Below are 14,603 nucleotides of genomic sequence, written 5' to 3'. Positions count from 1 at the left end.
AAATTTATAATGGCTAAGCTAAAGTGCATAATAAAGGCTTTCTGTTTATACCTCCCAGCATGAGGTGAGTCATCGGATAGCCTATTTTTAGCAAAATGGTAAAATGAGGTGCTAAGTAGTAACTGCATAGCCCCCCAAAAACTGCTTAGAGTAACATGGATGGCTTTTGTTCCTTTTGCAAAATATAATTTGATAATCTCTCAACTTGTTTTTCAAAAGATTGTATGCTGTTGCCTCTATTATAATTACTGAAATGTTCAACAGCTCAAAGACAACACCTTTTAAGATGGCCAAGAGCTAGGTTTGAGTTTTCCAGTGTTCTTTGTGGGTGTTGTGCAGATCTTGGTCTATAGGCTTCCTGGGGCTCTTCAGTGTAGTCACACACGGAGTTGTGAATGTCTTCCCAATAATTCAGGAAATTGTATTGACTTCAAACTGTAAGGTCTATAATGAATACAAGAAAAATCTTGTCAAAGTTAATGGATAACAGGAGCCAACACAACCAAAAGCACAGTGACTAGTACAGGTCATAGTGTTTTAGGGTCAATGTGAGTCTACAACCAGAAAGATCCAGGGTAGCTGTAGATTTCAACCTTGCTTTACCACTCTTTCTCATACTTGATTTCAATAATGGTTAGAAGTAGGACAATGTCTTCCCAGAGAGTCTTGTATATACTTTTTGCAAGAAGAGGGTCTTTGAGGCTTCATTTAAATTCTGATTATTAAACAGGCTTTAATTGGTGTGTGAATGCCTTATCTCTAAAAAATGTAAAATGAGTTTGCCTGAGGTGGGGATGGGGAGTGGTATTTTTAGGACTAATTGAAAAACTGATTCAACCTCCAGTAAGCTGAATGGCTTTCAACAGCATGGTTAGTCAAATTCATTATGACAAGCTTTTGGGTAGGTTGGAATATTTACATATTTAACTGTTCAGTGTTTTAATGTGGGCCTTTTAATTTGTAAACACAAATGATTGTGGGGCTGTGGGAAACATTTATCTATTTACCTTTGAAGTAAGTTTTAAGAGTCCACTTTTTAGCATGTGTGTTGTGTCCTACCTGTGGTCTTAATAAATGTGATTTTTCTCCCCATTCTCTCTCTCTCATTTATTTGCGTATAGGCCTGTTGCCTGAGTGGAAAATACATAGAGTGCCCAGCTTTGCAGTTGATTTAATGTAATTGCTTTCCAGTAGTACTGATTCATCTAGTTTCTTTTTTACAAGCTTTTGCACACATGCCTGTAATTGATCATCTGAAGCTGTCCTATAATACTTTACACATGAAAAATTTAACTACTCTTGTCGACCCAGTTTCTAAGCTATTGTCCTGCTCCTCCCCTGGTAGTCCAAGTGTAATGTAGTGTGTTTTCACCTGGATTTTACCTTAGTTTCCTAACCACTTGAAGCTGTATGAGTAGGAATCCGGCTTTGGAGTTAAGTACATTTCTCAGTCTGGGCTGTACCATTTTTCCACTATTTGGGCAATTTTCAAAGCGTTAGAATGGGGATTGTAAACTCACAAACCTGTTAGGTAGTTCTGGACCCCCAATTGTCAGGTTTTATTTAATGTTGACGCTCAACAGCTTAACCTATACACCAGCGGATCTCTACGTTCTGGAGGGCTCCAAATGTTAAGGACCCCCTCTTATAAGGGGTAATTTGGAGGGCAGCTAAATGTGTGATTTGCAAAAATTGGTAGAGAAGTACAGCTGACTCCACAATGGATTAAAGCCGATGTAGTGAGAAGTAGATGGTGATGACCTTCACAGGGCTGATGTTTTAAAGCAATTACGGAGATCTGGAACCTATGCAAAGCGAGTACAGGGTCTCAACGGCCCCCTCAGTCGGAACACATAGACGCGCTTCCGTGGGTGGGGCCTATGCGCGGGCGCATTTCCGCCGCGCCTGCGCAATTTGCTCCCGGGCTCTGGTTGTGGCAGTTTAATGGAATCAGTACCCAAATGGGTGACTATGCTCTTCATCTCCAGAGGGCGGTGCGCTCTAGTGCAGCTGTCAAGGCTTGCCGGAAAGTCTGCAGGTTTCTGTCGTCTCGCTTTGGTGGTCGAATAGATGGTGGGCAGCCAGAGCAGTTAACGGAGGAAAGTAGCTCCCAAGGAAGGCCCCCGCGGTCGCAAGCAGAGCTGCTCAGGGAGAGCGAGCCGGGAAAAGCCTCGGAATCCCGCGAACCGAGCGAGGCGCTGATAGAGATCTGCCAGAGAAGGCATTTCCTCAGCAGCACCATGCGGCAGCTTAGCCGAGATTCTCTTCTGAGCGGGTGCCACCCTGGCTTTGGTCCCTTGGGCATAGAGTTGCGGAAGAACCTGGCGGCAGAATGGTGGTCCTCGGTGGTGGTGTTCAGGGAGCAGGTCTTCCCGGTAGACGCCCTCCACCAGGAACCTGGTCTTTCGCTGCCTGAGGACAGTGGCTTCAGGTTAGTTTCTGCAGAAACGCTACGCGAAATCTTGCAAGACAAAGAGCTGAGTAAGGAACAGCTAGTAGCATTTCTTGAGAACTTACTAAAAACTTCTGGGAAACTACGGAAGAACCTTCTTCACGGTATGCTTCAAGATTTCGTGCTTCAAAATAGGTATGGGGTGGAAAGGCAATCTCGATTCCGCATGTTGCAGCTGGCCCTTTATTCACTTGGAAAGAAAGTTACCTGGTTCTCATCTTTTTGAAGTAGTTGGGCATATTGACGTTGTTTCTGCCTTTGAGAAAACTGGTCCATGGTATCGTTACTGTTTTCATAGAATCTGGCAGAAGGATCTGACAATTTCACAGGGCAACCTTAGAATTTTAGGCTTAAGTTGAGCAGCCCTAGAATTAAGACCTAAATTAAATCACGTGTTTGAATTATTTGTTCATTATTACAATGTTTATAAATGAATACTTCGTTACTGTTCAATTTTACACACAATAGACTAGCCAAAAGCTCATTTTTCTACAGCAAGAAGAAAATCCTCCTCCCCGAACACACCAATTTTTCTTACTGATAACTGGTCTATAATCTGGTTTTTGAAAAGTTCTTTCTTTAGGTAATTTATGAGTCAGCAAAATAATAAGGACCTTATAAGTGATACCTTAGTGAATACACAAAATTTCATAGGGCACCACTTGCCTTAATGTCAAGTAGAACATGATTGCAGAGATTCTGGGGGAAAAAAATTCAGGTTTTTTTACAGGAGAGACTTACTGCCACAGATCTGATCTTTGCAAAATGCCATCCTTACCATTTTTCATTAAATGTTAATTTCTAATAACCAATGTCCTTGGTGCTCTGAAAATTAATACCCATATTGTAACCTTTTTAAGACAAAGGTTCCTTAATAAAACAAAACAAACTAAAACTGGTGAGTAAATGTAACAGCTCTGATTTGTACTACTTTGATTACTCCATGATGGCTTTACTCTGGAGAGTTAAAAGCACTACTCATTCATGTCCCAAAACAAATCAATCTTTTATTCTTTGCTAGAAAATGAAACTTGGCCATTTTAGATGTCTGTTCATCATAGCATCTCTTGATGTGCCAGACATTTTCTTGCCTCCAGGAACTTAATCCTCTTATTTGCCAAATCTTTTAGTTATTTAGTGTTTTTAGCTTAGAGTTAGCATTTGCCACATCTTTCTTTTCCCAAAATGGCCTTACTTTGTTCTATGTTTGAAATACTGTGGTAGCCTCTCCATATGAATAGTGTTAAAAATTTTTCAGCCATTAGGTAGCCAAATATTGTTACTGTCCCATTCTCTTTCTTCTGTTTTTCAGTGACTAATTACACAATAGACCTTTTCCCCATTTTGTCATTAACTTTTTCTAACATAATCATATTTTAAAGTCTATGTCTAGTAACTCAGATGTTATGTTTCTACTATCTTTTTCAAGGCTTTTGGTCATTTGCACTTTTCTCCTGATATTCTAGGTAATTTGTGTACAAGTTGCAGAGATAAATTGAGGCTTTTGGTGGTGTCTTCTTAGGAGGATCTCCATTTGCTTTTTGCAGGCAGCTGTAGTGGGAGCATATTTTACTATAATCTGGAATTAAGTTTATTGGAGACTGGGCTTCAGTCTTTTCACTTCAGCTCTACTCCTAGAGTGTAGCCCTTTCAGTATCCCTAGTGAAAGCTGGGGTGTTTACCAGGACCCCCTACTCCTGCATGAGCCTGGAACTACAATTTTTGTACTTCCCAGGCTCATAAGATTTCAGGAAGCTCTGCTCATCACATCAGCTGCTCAGCTCTGCTAATTGAGAATTGGAAAAGCAGTGCTAAATGTTGGGCTCACCTCTCTGCCCTTCCCTTTTCTCCAAATCTTGGGCCCTCAAGTCCTTACTGATAGTTCCCCTATGTCTTTATAAACAGATTTTTTTTTAAGTTTCTTGACAAGCTTTTCTTGTGATTAACAAGCTAGTCTACTATTATCAGAAGTGGAAATCTCAAGTAACTTTTGAACACAGTTCTGTCATTTAGTGGGATATAACCTGAGTGCATAAAGAAGTACAAAGAAGTCTTGAACTTAGATGTAGTCTAAGTTGAAATGTTGGAATTACATTCTGAAGCTATTTCATATATATTATGAGAGAAAGCAAATAGATGGATAGATTAATGTTATTAGGAACCAAGATTTTCACTGTAAGAGAAAGATGCAAATATAAAAAATGACAAGCATAAACTTTTTTTTTTTTTTTTAAATAATTATTTTTTATTGAAGGGTAGTTGATGCACAGTATTACATTACATTAGTTTCAAGTGTACAACACAGTGGTAGAACAGTTATATACATAATTCTAGGTTCCAGCTATCACCCTACCAAGCTGTTACAATATCTTGACTATATTCCTTATGCTATACATTACATCCCGGTTACTTATTTATTTTACCATTGGAAGTCTGTCCTTTTTTTTTTTTTTTTTTTTGTGAGGGCATCTCTCATATTTATTGATCAAATGGTTGTTAACGACAATAAAATTCTCTATAGGGGAGTCAATGCTCAATGCACAATCATTAATCCACCCCAAGCCTAATTTTCGTCAGTCTCCAATCTTCTGAGGCATAACAAACAAGTTCTTACATGTAGAACAAATTCTTACATAATGAATAAGTTACATAGTGAACAGTACAAGGGGAGTCATCACAGAATCTTTCGGTTTTGCTCATGCATTATGAACTCTAAACAGTTCAAATATGAATACTCATTTGGTTTTTATACTTGATTTATATGTGGATACCACATTTCTCTCTTTATTATTATTATTTTTAATAAAATGCTGAAGTGGTAGGTAGATACAAGATAAAGGTAGAAAACATAGTTTAGTGTTGTAAGAGAGCAAATGTAGATGATCAGGTGTGTGCCTGTAGACTATGTGTTAATCCAAACTAGACCAGGGCAATAAAACATCCACGGATGCAGAAGATTTCTCTCAGAACGGTGGGGGGTGAGGTTCTAAGCCTCACCTCTGTTGATCCCCAATTTCTCACCTGATGGCCCCCCTGCGACTGTGCCTGTCTTAGGTTGTTCCTCCCTTGAGGAATCTTACCCGTCTCTGGCTAACCAGTCATCTTCCGGGGCCATACAGGGAAATATGAAGTTGGTAAGTGAGAGGGAAGCCTTATTGTTTGAAAAGGTTAGCTTTTTACTTCTTTGCATATTTATGCCCTGTGGCTTCTATGCCCAGCATTTGTCTTGAGGTATCTTTACCACTTGGAGGAGTTATGATACTCGGTAAATTTGATATGAGGCACGAGTTCTATTTAAGGGTTGTAATTAGGAAGGAAGAAGAAAAGCTATAGAAGTAGCAGACGGAAGAAAACATGGGAAGATTGATTATTTCTTTGACATATCTTCTTGTAGAGTAACTTCAGCATATATAGGTTTTAAGCTACTACTTAAATTGTGCACACACATTAACATAATAGGAGTATAGTTACATAACCAAAGCATATCTGTAATTACCAGCCATCTCCAGTGAAACCAAGAAAACCATTAAGGCACCTTAGGCATTTGTGAAAACTTATCTATGATATGGTGGATATTGTCCAACTGAACTTGAACAGTCTGAGAGAAATCAGACAAATTAAAACAACCCATTCCTGGGGACTGTTCACATGCCATATGTTCTTTTAACAGTAAATAGTCTGTAGTTGTAAGAGTTTGGAGCGCTACAATTTGCACTTCTCCAAATTCTTGGTTGAGTTCCAACAGTATAGATCCAGTCAAATTTGTTGTTTTACTGTATGCACAGGCCAGCTTAGATATCTCCTTCCTCATTCCCATGGCAAGTCCAGGAACTGGTGGGATGAGTGCATCTACAGCTGCAGCAGTGCGTGGATCTTTGTTGGGGTTTTTTGATGATCATCTTCTGGCATGAGTCTTCCAGAGAGTGCTGATGTTGGAAGTTCTTTTTCATATCGTATCTTAGTTCATTTTCGGGGTAGCCCAATTGGGCTTTGATCCTCTGTATAAACACAAACAGACCCTTTGCCTACACTTTTATATGCCCTTTATACCCTTGTGTAGAACTCGTTGGAGGTTACCACACAGGAACTGCCCTTTTTTTTTTTTTTTTTTTGCTTTGTTTTTGGTATCACTAATCTACACTTACATGACGAATATTATGTTTACTAGGCTCTCCCCTATACCAGGTCTCCCCTATAAGCCCCTTTACAGTCACTGTCCATCAGCATAGCAAAATGTTGTAGAATCACTACTTGCCTTCTCTGTGTTGTACAGCCCTCCCTTTTCTCCTACCCCCCCATGTATGTTAATCTTAATACCCCCCTACTTCTCCCCCCCTTATCCCTCCCTACCCACCCATCCTCCCCAGTCCCTTTCCCTTTGGTACCTGTTAGTCCATTCTTGAGTTCTGTGATTCTGCTTCTGTTTTGTTCCTTCAGTTTTTCCTTTGTTCTTATATTCCACAGATAAGTGAAATCATTTGGTATTTCTCTATCTCCGCTTGGCTTGTTTCACTGAGCATAATACCCTCCAGCTCCATCCATGTTGCTGCAAATGATTGGATTTGCCCTTTTCTTATGGCTGAGTAGTATTCCATTGTGTATATGTAGCACATCTTCTTTATCCATTCATCTATTGATGGACATTTAGGTTGCTTCCAATTCTTGGCTATTGTAAATAGTGCTGCAATAAACATAGGGGTGCATCTGTCTTTCTCAAACTTGATTGCTGCGTTCTTAGGGTAAATTCCTAGGAGTGCAATTCCTGGGTCAAATGGTAAGTCTGTTTTGAGCATTTTGATATACCTCCATACTGCTTTCCACAATGGTTGAACTAGTTTACATTCCCACCAGCAGTGTAGGAGGGTTCCCCTTTCTCCACAGCCTCGCCAACATTTGTTGTTGTTTGTCTTTTGGATGGCAGCCATCCTTACTGGTGTGAGGTGATACCTCATTGTAGTTTTAATTTGCATTTCTCTGATAATTAGCGATGTGGAGCATCTTTTCATGTGTCTGTTGGCCATCTGTATTTCTTTTTTGGAGAACTGTCTGTTCAGTTCCTCTGCCCATTTTTTAATTGGGTTATTTGTTTTTTGTTTGTTGAGGCGTGTGAGCTCCTTATATATTCTGGAAGTCAAGCCTTTATCGGATGTGTCATTTTCAAATATATTCTCCCATACTGTAGGGATCCTTTTTGTTCTATTGATGGTGTCTTTTGCTGTACAGAAGCTTTTCAGCTTAATATAGTCCCACTTACTCATTTTTGCTGTTGTTTTCCTTGCTTGGGGAGATATGTTCAAGAAGAGGTCACTCATGTTTATGTCTAAGAGGTTTTCGCCTATGTTTTCTTCCAAGAGTTTAATGGTTTCATGGCTTACATTCAGGTCTTTGATCCATTTTGAGTTTACTTTTGTATATGGGGTTAGACAATGGTCCAGTTTCATTCTCCTACATGTAGCTGTCCAGTTTTGCCAGCACCACCTGTTGAAGAGACTGTCATTTCGCCATTGTATGTCCATGGCTCCTTTATCAAATATTAATTGCCCATATATGTCTGGGTTAATGTCTGGATTCTCTAGTCTGTTCCATTGGTCTGTGGCTCTGCTCTTGTGCCAGTACCAAATTGTCTTGATTACTATGGCTTTATAGTAGAGCTTGAAGTTGGGGAGTGAGATCCCCCCTACTTTATTCTTCTTTCTCAGGATTGCTTTGGCTATTCGGGGTCTTTGGTGTTTCCATATGAATTTTTGAATTATTTGTTCCAGTTCATTGAAGAATGTTGCTGGTAGTTTCATAGGGATTGCATCAAATCTGTATATTGCTTTGGGCAGGATGGCCATTTTAACGATATTAATTCTTCCTAGCCACGAGCATGGGATGAGTTTCCATCTGTTAGTGTCCCCTTTAATTTCTCTTAAGAGTGACTTGTAGTTTTCAGAGTATAAGTCTTTCACTTCTTTGGTTAGGTTTATTCCTAGGTATTTTATTTTTTTTGATGCAATTGTGAATGGAGTTGTTTTCCTGATTTCTCTTTCTGTTGGTTCATTGTTAGTATATAGGAAAGCCACAGATTTCTGTGTGTTGATTTTGTATCCTGCAACTTTGCTGTATTCCGATATCAGTTCTAGTAGTTTTGGGGTGGAGTCTTTAGGGTTTTTTATGTACAGTATCATGTCATCTGCAAATAGTGACAGTTTAACTTCTTCTTTACCAATCTGGATTCCTTGTATTTCTTTGTTTTGTCTGATTGCCGTGGCTAGGACCTCCAGTACTATGTTAAATAACAGTGGAGAGAGTGGGCATCCCTGTCTAGTTCCCGATCTCAGAGGAAATGCTTTCAGCTTCTCGCTGTTCAATATAATGTTGGCTGTGGGTTTATCATAGATGGCCTTTATTATGTTGAGGTACTTGCCCTCTATTCCCATTTTGCTGAGAGTTTTTATCATGAATGGATGTTGAACTTTGTCAAATGCTTTTTCAGCATCTATGGAGATGATGATGTGGTTTTTGTCTTTCTTTTTGTTGATGTGGTGGATGATGTTGATGGATTTTTGAATGTTGTACCATCCTTGCATCCCTGGGATGAATCCCACTTGGTCATGGTGTATGATCCTTTTGATGTATTTTTGAATTCGGTTTGCTAATATTTTGTTGAGTATTTTTGCATCTACGTTCATCAGGGATATTGGTCTGTAGTTTTCTTTTTTGGTGGGGTCTTTGCCTGGTTTTGGTATTAGGGTGATGTTAGCTTCATAGAATGAGTTTGGGAGTATCCCCTCCTCCTCTATTTTTTGGAAAACTTTAAGGAGAATGGGTATTATGTCTTCCCTGTATGTCTGATAAAATTCCGAGGTAAATCCATCTGGCCCGGGGGTTTTGTTCTTTGGTAGTTTTTTGATTACCGCTTCAATTTCGTTGCTGGTAATTGGTCTGTTTAGATTTTCTGTTTCTTCCTGGGTCAATCTTGGAAGGTTGTATTTTTCTAGGAAGTTGTCCATTTCTCCTAGGTTTCCCAGCTTGTTAGCATATAGGTTTTCATAGTATTCTCCAATAATTCTTTGCATTTCCGTGGGGTCCGTCGTGATTTTTCCTTTCTCGTTTCTGATACTGTTGATTTGTGTTGACTCTCTTTTCTTCTTAATAAGTCTGGCTAGAGGCTTATCTATTTTGTTTATTTTCTCGAAGAAGCAGCTCTTGGTTTCATTGATTTTTGCTATTGTTTTATTCTTCTCAATTTTATTTATTTCTTCTCTGATCTTTATTATGTCCCTCCTTCTGCTGACCTTAGGCCTCATCTGTTCTTCTTTTTCCAATTTCGATAATTGTGACATTAGACCATTCATTTGGGATTGCTCTTCCTTTTTTAAATATGCTTGGATTGCTATATACTTTCCTCTTAAGACTGCTTTTGCTGTGTCCCACAGAAGTTGGGGCTTAGTGTTGTTGTTGTCATTTGTTTCCATATATTGCTGGATCTCCATTTTGATTTGGTCATTGATCCATTGATTATTTAGGAGCGTGTTGTTAAGCCTCCATGTGTTTGTGAGCCTCTTTGCTTTCTTTGTACAGTTTATTTCTAGTTTTATGCCTTTGTGGTCTGAAAAGTTGGTTGGTAGGATTTCAATCTTTTGGAATTTTCTGAGGCTCTTTTTGTGGCCTAGTATGTGGTCTATTCTGGAGAATGTTCCATGTGCACTTGAGAAGAATGTATATCCCGCTGCTTTTGGATGTAGAGTTCTATAGATGTCTATTAGGTCCATCTGCTCTACTGTATTGTTCAGTGCTTCCGTGTCCTTACTTATTTTCTGCCCAGTGGATCTATCCTTTGGGGTGAGTGGTGTGTTGAAGTCTCCTAGAATGAATGCATTGCAGTCTATATCCCCCTTTAGTTCTGTTAGTATTTGTTTCACATATGCTGGTGCTCCTGTGTTGGGTGCATATATATTTAGAATGGTTATATCCTCTTGTTTGACTGAGCTCTTTATCATTATGTAGTGTCCTTCTTTATCTCTTGTTACTTTCTTTGTTTTGAAGTCTATTTTGTCTGATATTAGTACTGCAACCCCTGCTTTCTTCTCACTGTTGTTTGCTTGAAATATGTTTTTCCATCCCTTGACTTTTAGTCTGTACATGTCTTTGGGTTTGAGGTGAGTTTCTTGTAAGCAGCATATAGATGGGTCTTGCTTTTTTATCCATTCTGTTACTCTGTGTCTTTTGATTGGTGCATTCAACCCATTAACATTTAGGGTGACTATTGAAAGCTATGTACTTATTGCCATTGCAGGCTTTAAATTCGTGGTTACCAAAGGTTCAGGGTTAGCCTCTTTAGTATCTTACTGCCTAACTTAGCTCGCTTATTGAGCTGTTATATACACTATCTGGAGATTCTTTTCTTCTCTCCCTTCTTGTTTCTCCTCCTCGATTCTTCATATGTTGGGTGTTTTGTGCTGTGCTCTTTCTAGGAGTGCTCCCATCTAGAGCAGTCCCTGTAAGATGTTCTGTAGAGGTGGTTTGTGGAAAGCAAATTCCCTCAGCTTTTGTTTGTCTGGGAATTGTTTAATCCCACCGTCATATTTGAATGATAGTCGTGCTGGATACAGTATCCTTGGTTCAAGGCCCTTCTGTTTCATTGTATTAAATATATCATGCCATTCTCTTCTGGCCTGTAGGGTTTCTGTTGAGAAATCTGACGTTAGCCTGATGGGTTTCCCTTTATAGGTGACCTTTTTCTCTCTAGCTGCCTTTAACACTGTTTCCTTGTCCTTGATCTTTGCCATTTTAATTATTATGTGTCTTGGTGTTGCCCTTCTTGGATCCTTTCTGTTGGGGGTTCTGTGTATTTCCGTGGTCTGTTCGATTACTTCCTCCCCCAGTGTGGGGAAGTTTTCAGCAATTATTTCTTCTAAGATACTTTCCATCTCTTTTCCTCTCTCTTCTTCTTCTGGGACCCCTATAATACGGATATTGTTCCTTTTAGATTGGTCACACAGTTCTCTTAATATTGTTTCATTCCTGGAGATCCTTTTGTCTCTCTCTATGTCAGCTTCTATGCGTTCCTGTTCTCTGATTTCAATTCCATCAATGGCCTCTTGCATTCTATCCATTCTGCTTATAAACCCTTCCAGAGTTTGTTTCATTTCTGCGATCTCCTTTCTGGCATCTGTGATCTCCTTCCGGACTTCATCCCATTTCTCTTGCGTATTTCTCTGCATCTCTGTCAGCATGTTTATGATTCTTATTTTGAATTCTTTTTCAGGGAGACTGGTTAGGTCTGTCTCCTTCTCTGGTGTTGTCTCTGTGATCTTTGTCTGCCTGTAGCTTTGCCTTTTCATGGTGATAGGAATAGTCTGCAGAACTGGGACGAGTGACGGCTGGAAGGACTTCCTTTCTTGTTGGTTTGTGGCCCTCCTCTCCTGGGAGAACAGCGACCTCTAGTGGCTAGTGCTGCGCAGCTGCGCGCAGACAGGTTTTCTGCTTCCTGCCCGGCTGCTATGGAGTTAATCTCCGCTGTTGCTGTGGGCGTGGCCTGGCTCGGGCAGCTACTCCAAAATGGTGGAGTCGCGTTGGAGCAGGAGCGGCTGGGAGGCTATTTATCTCCGTAAGGGGCCTCCCTGCTCCCTGCAGCCCAGGGGTTAGGGTGCCCAGATATCCCGGATTCCCTACCTCTGGATTAAGTGACCCGCCCTGCCCCTTTAAGACTTCCAAAAAGCACCCGCCAAAACAAAACAACACCCACCAAAAAAAAAAAGAAAAAAAAATTTTTTTTAATTAAAAAAAAAATAAAAAAGTTTTTAATTAAAAAAAAAAAAAAAAAAGGTGGTCGTTCGTTTTTCTTTATTCTGCGGTGCCAGCCTCAGGCCTCTGCTCACCGGTCTTTCTGCCCTGTTTCCCTAGTATTGGGGTCCCTATCCCTTTAAGACTTCCAAAAAGCGCTTGCCAAAACAAAACAGCAAAAAAGCAAAAAAAAATGGTCGCGCGCTTTTCTTATGTCCTCTGTCTCCCAGCCTCCAGTGCCCGCTCACTGTTCTTGCTGCCCTGTTTTCCTAGTATCGAGCGCCCTGCACTCTGGCCCGGATGGCTGGGGCTGGGTGTTCGGCAGTCCTGGGCTCCGTCTCCCTCCTGCTCTGCCTGCTCTTCTCCCGCCGGGAGCTGGGGGGATGGGTGCTCGGCTCCCGCGGGGCCGGGGCTTGTATCTTACCCCCTTCGCGAGGCGCTGGGTTCTCTCAGGTGCGGATGTGGTCTGGATATTGTCCTGTGTCCTCTGGTCTTTATTCTAGGAAGGGTTGTCTTTGTTATATTTTCATAGATATATGTTGTTTTGGGAGGAGATTTCCGCTGCTCTACTCACGCCGCCATCTTCTGCCCCTCCTCATAAACTTTGTAATGTTAAATTTGAATTGGAAATATCAGTATGAACTCATAATTATTAAAACCATGTATTTTCTAATTTTCTTTACGGAGAGTGTCTAGAAGCAATGAGCACACCTAGTATGAAGATTTTGGTTTCTAAAATGAACCAGTGCTTGGAGAAATGGCTGATTCCAGATCTGGGACAGGGAAAGTACAAAGTGAGTTTAGAACATTTTGTGGTGCTAGAAAGCAAAGAATTACTCGAAGATTATTGGGGTCATGTCAAAAAAGGCTGGCTTGAAGGAGACTCACTGGTGAAATTTGGGACAAATTGAATGTTAAATATTGATGGTAATGGATCATAACACTTCAAATAAAATAAAAGGTTTAATCCATAGTTCTAATCAAAGAAAATAAGTAATTGAGGCTGCCAAGGTAGAGAATGTTTGTTTTTACAGAAGCTGTGTAATAAATGTGGAAGGAAAGATAGAAACATTGCCATTTTATGATTTTGCTATCTGCAGTATAATGACTGATTCAAGCAATCAGTGGATTCTAAAATATTGGGTGGAAGATTGTTGGGTGCAGGATACTGTTGGGGAATGGATAGTCACCACCTTACCCGGGTAATCAAGTGTGGTTTCATGAGTAGTGGGATGTAATATTATGTTTCTCCTGTTCAGATGCAGTAAGTCATAACACATCAACTATGTAGTATTCCTACTAAAAATGATTAACCCAAATTAATCATAAGGAAATGAGACAAATCTCTAATGTGTGATAATCTATGACTGGCCTGGTCTCAAATCAGAAGCCAATGTCATTAAAAGCAAAGTTAGAGAGGGAGGAGTAAAGGGAAATGTCCTAGATTAAAAGAGATTGAAGTTGAGACCTAATAAAAATGCAGTGCATGAATTTTAATTAGGGAGATAGAGAATAGCAATAAATAACATTTTGGGTGGCAATTGGAGAAAATAAGAGTAGCGACCATATGTTAGATGAAATGATGGTACTATGATTAATTTTATAGCGTAATAATGATATACAGAGAATAATTTTAGGAGATGCATGCTGAAATGGTTCAGTGTGAACAAGAAAAAAAAAATGGCAAAATCTTTTGAACTTTCTTGTGGGTTTCAAAATCTGCCAACTAAAAAGTTGGAGGGAAACTACCTAATATTGAATGGTAACCAATTAAGATCTGCCTTAATAGCTCCATGCTACTTGTACCACTGTGTCAGCATCATTATATTATTAATTTGTCTATAAATTGACCAAAATGATTTGGGTTTATAGAGTAGATTTATACGATTGATTTATTTTTTGACAGGTGCCTTGGCACACTATGTTAACTGCCTGGATCTGGTAAACAAGAGGCTACCTTATGGCCTTGCTCAGATTGGAGTGTGTTTTCATCCCATTTCTGATACCAAGCAGACACCTGATGGTGTTAAAAGGTACCTGGAATATGGCAAATAACCTAGCCTTATATTTAAATAGTCAAGAACCATTCATTTTCATTTGTAGATGGAATATATAATTTTCAGATAAGTAACTCTTGATATTTCTGTTATCCAAAGACTTGGTGAGAAGACTGAAGCTTCTCTGGTGTGGTTTACTTCAGCAAGAACCGCAAACCAGTGGCTTGATTTCTGGTTACGTCATCGACTTCTGTGGTGGAGAAAGGTACTACGATAATTAATTATTAACCTTAATTGAATAGCTAATAGATAAATTGCCTTGGTGTGTCAGAAGTAATGAAATTTTATTTGATGTAGTTATATTTGTAAGAGACAGCTACAAT

At 39.7% G+C, this 14,603-nt stretch overlaps 1 protein-coding gene across 2 annotated transcripts in view; it reads left to right on the top strand.

The window, feature by feature from the left end:
- The first annotated feature begins 21 nt into the window (after positions 1–21).
- POLG2 (DNA polymerase gamma 2, accessory subunit) overlaps positions 22–14,603 on the top strand; it is a 31,285-nt gene continuing 16,703 nt past the window's right edge. For both annotated transcript variants that reach the window (XM_057501626.1, XM_036899902.2), the window contains exons 1-3: positions 22–2,556; positions 14,130–14,256; positions 14,380–14,485. In XM_057501626.1, the coding sequence (XP_057357609.1) occupies positions 1,881–2,556; positions 14,130–14,256; positions 14,380–14,485 (909 nt within the window). In that variant the 5' untranslated portion in view covers positions 22–1,880. The remainder of the gene's footprint in view (positions 2,557–14,129; positions 14,257–14,379; positions 14,486–14,603) is intronic.

This window comes from Manis pentadactyla, chromosome 4 (assembly GCF_030020395.1).
Source record: "Manis pentadactyla isolate mManPen7 chromosome 4, mManPen7.hap1, whole genome shotgun sequence".
Lineage (NCBI taxonomy): Eukaryota > Metazoa > Chordata > Mammalia > Pholidota > Manidae > Manis > Manis pentadactyla.
This window is presented reverse-complemented; position numbering and strand designations above follow the sequence as displayed.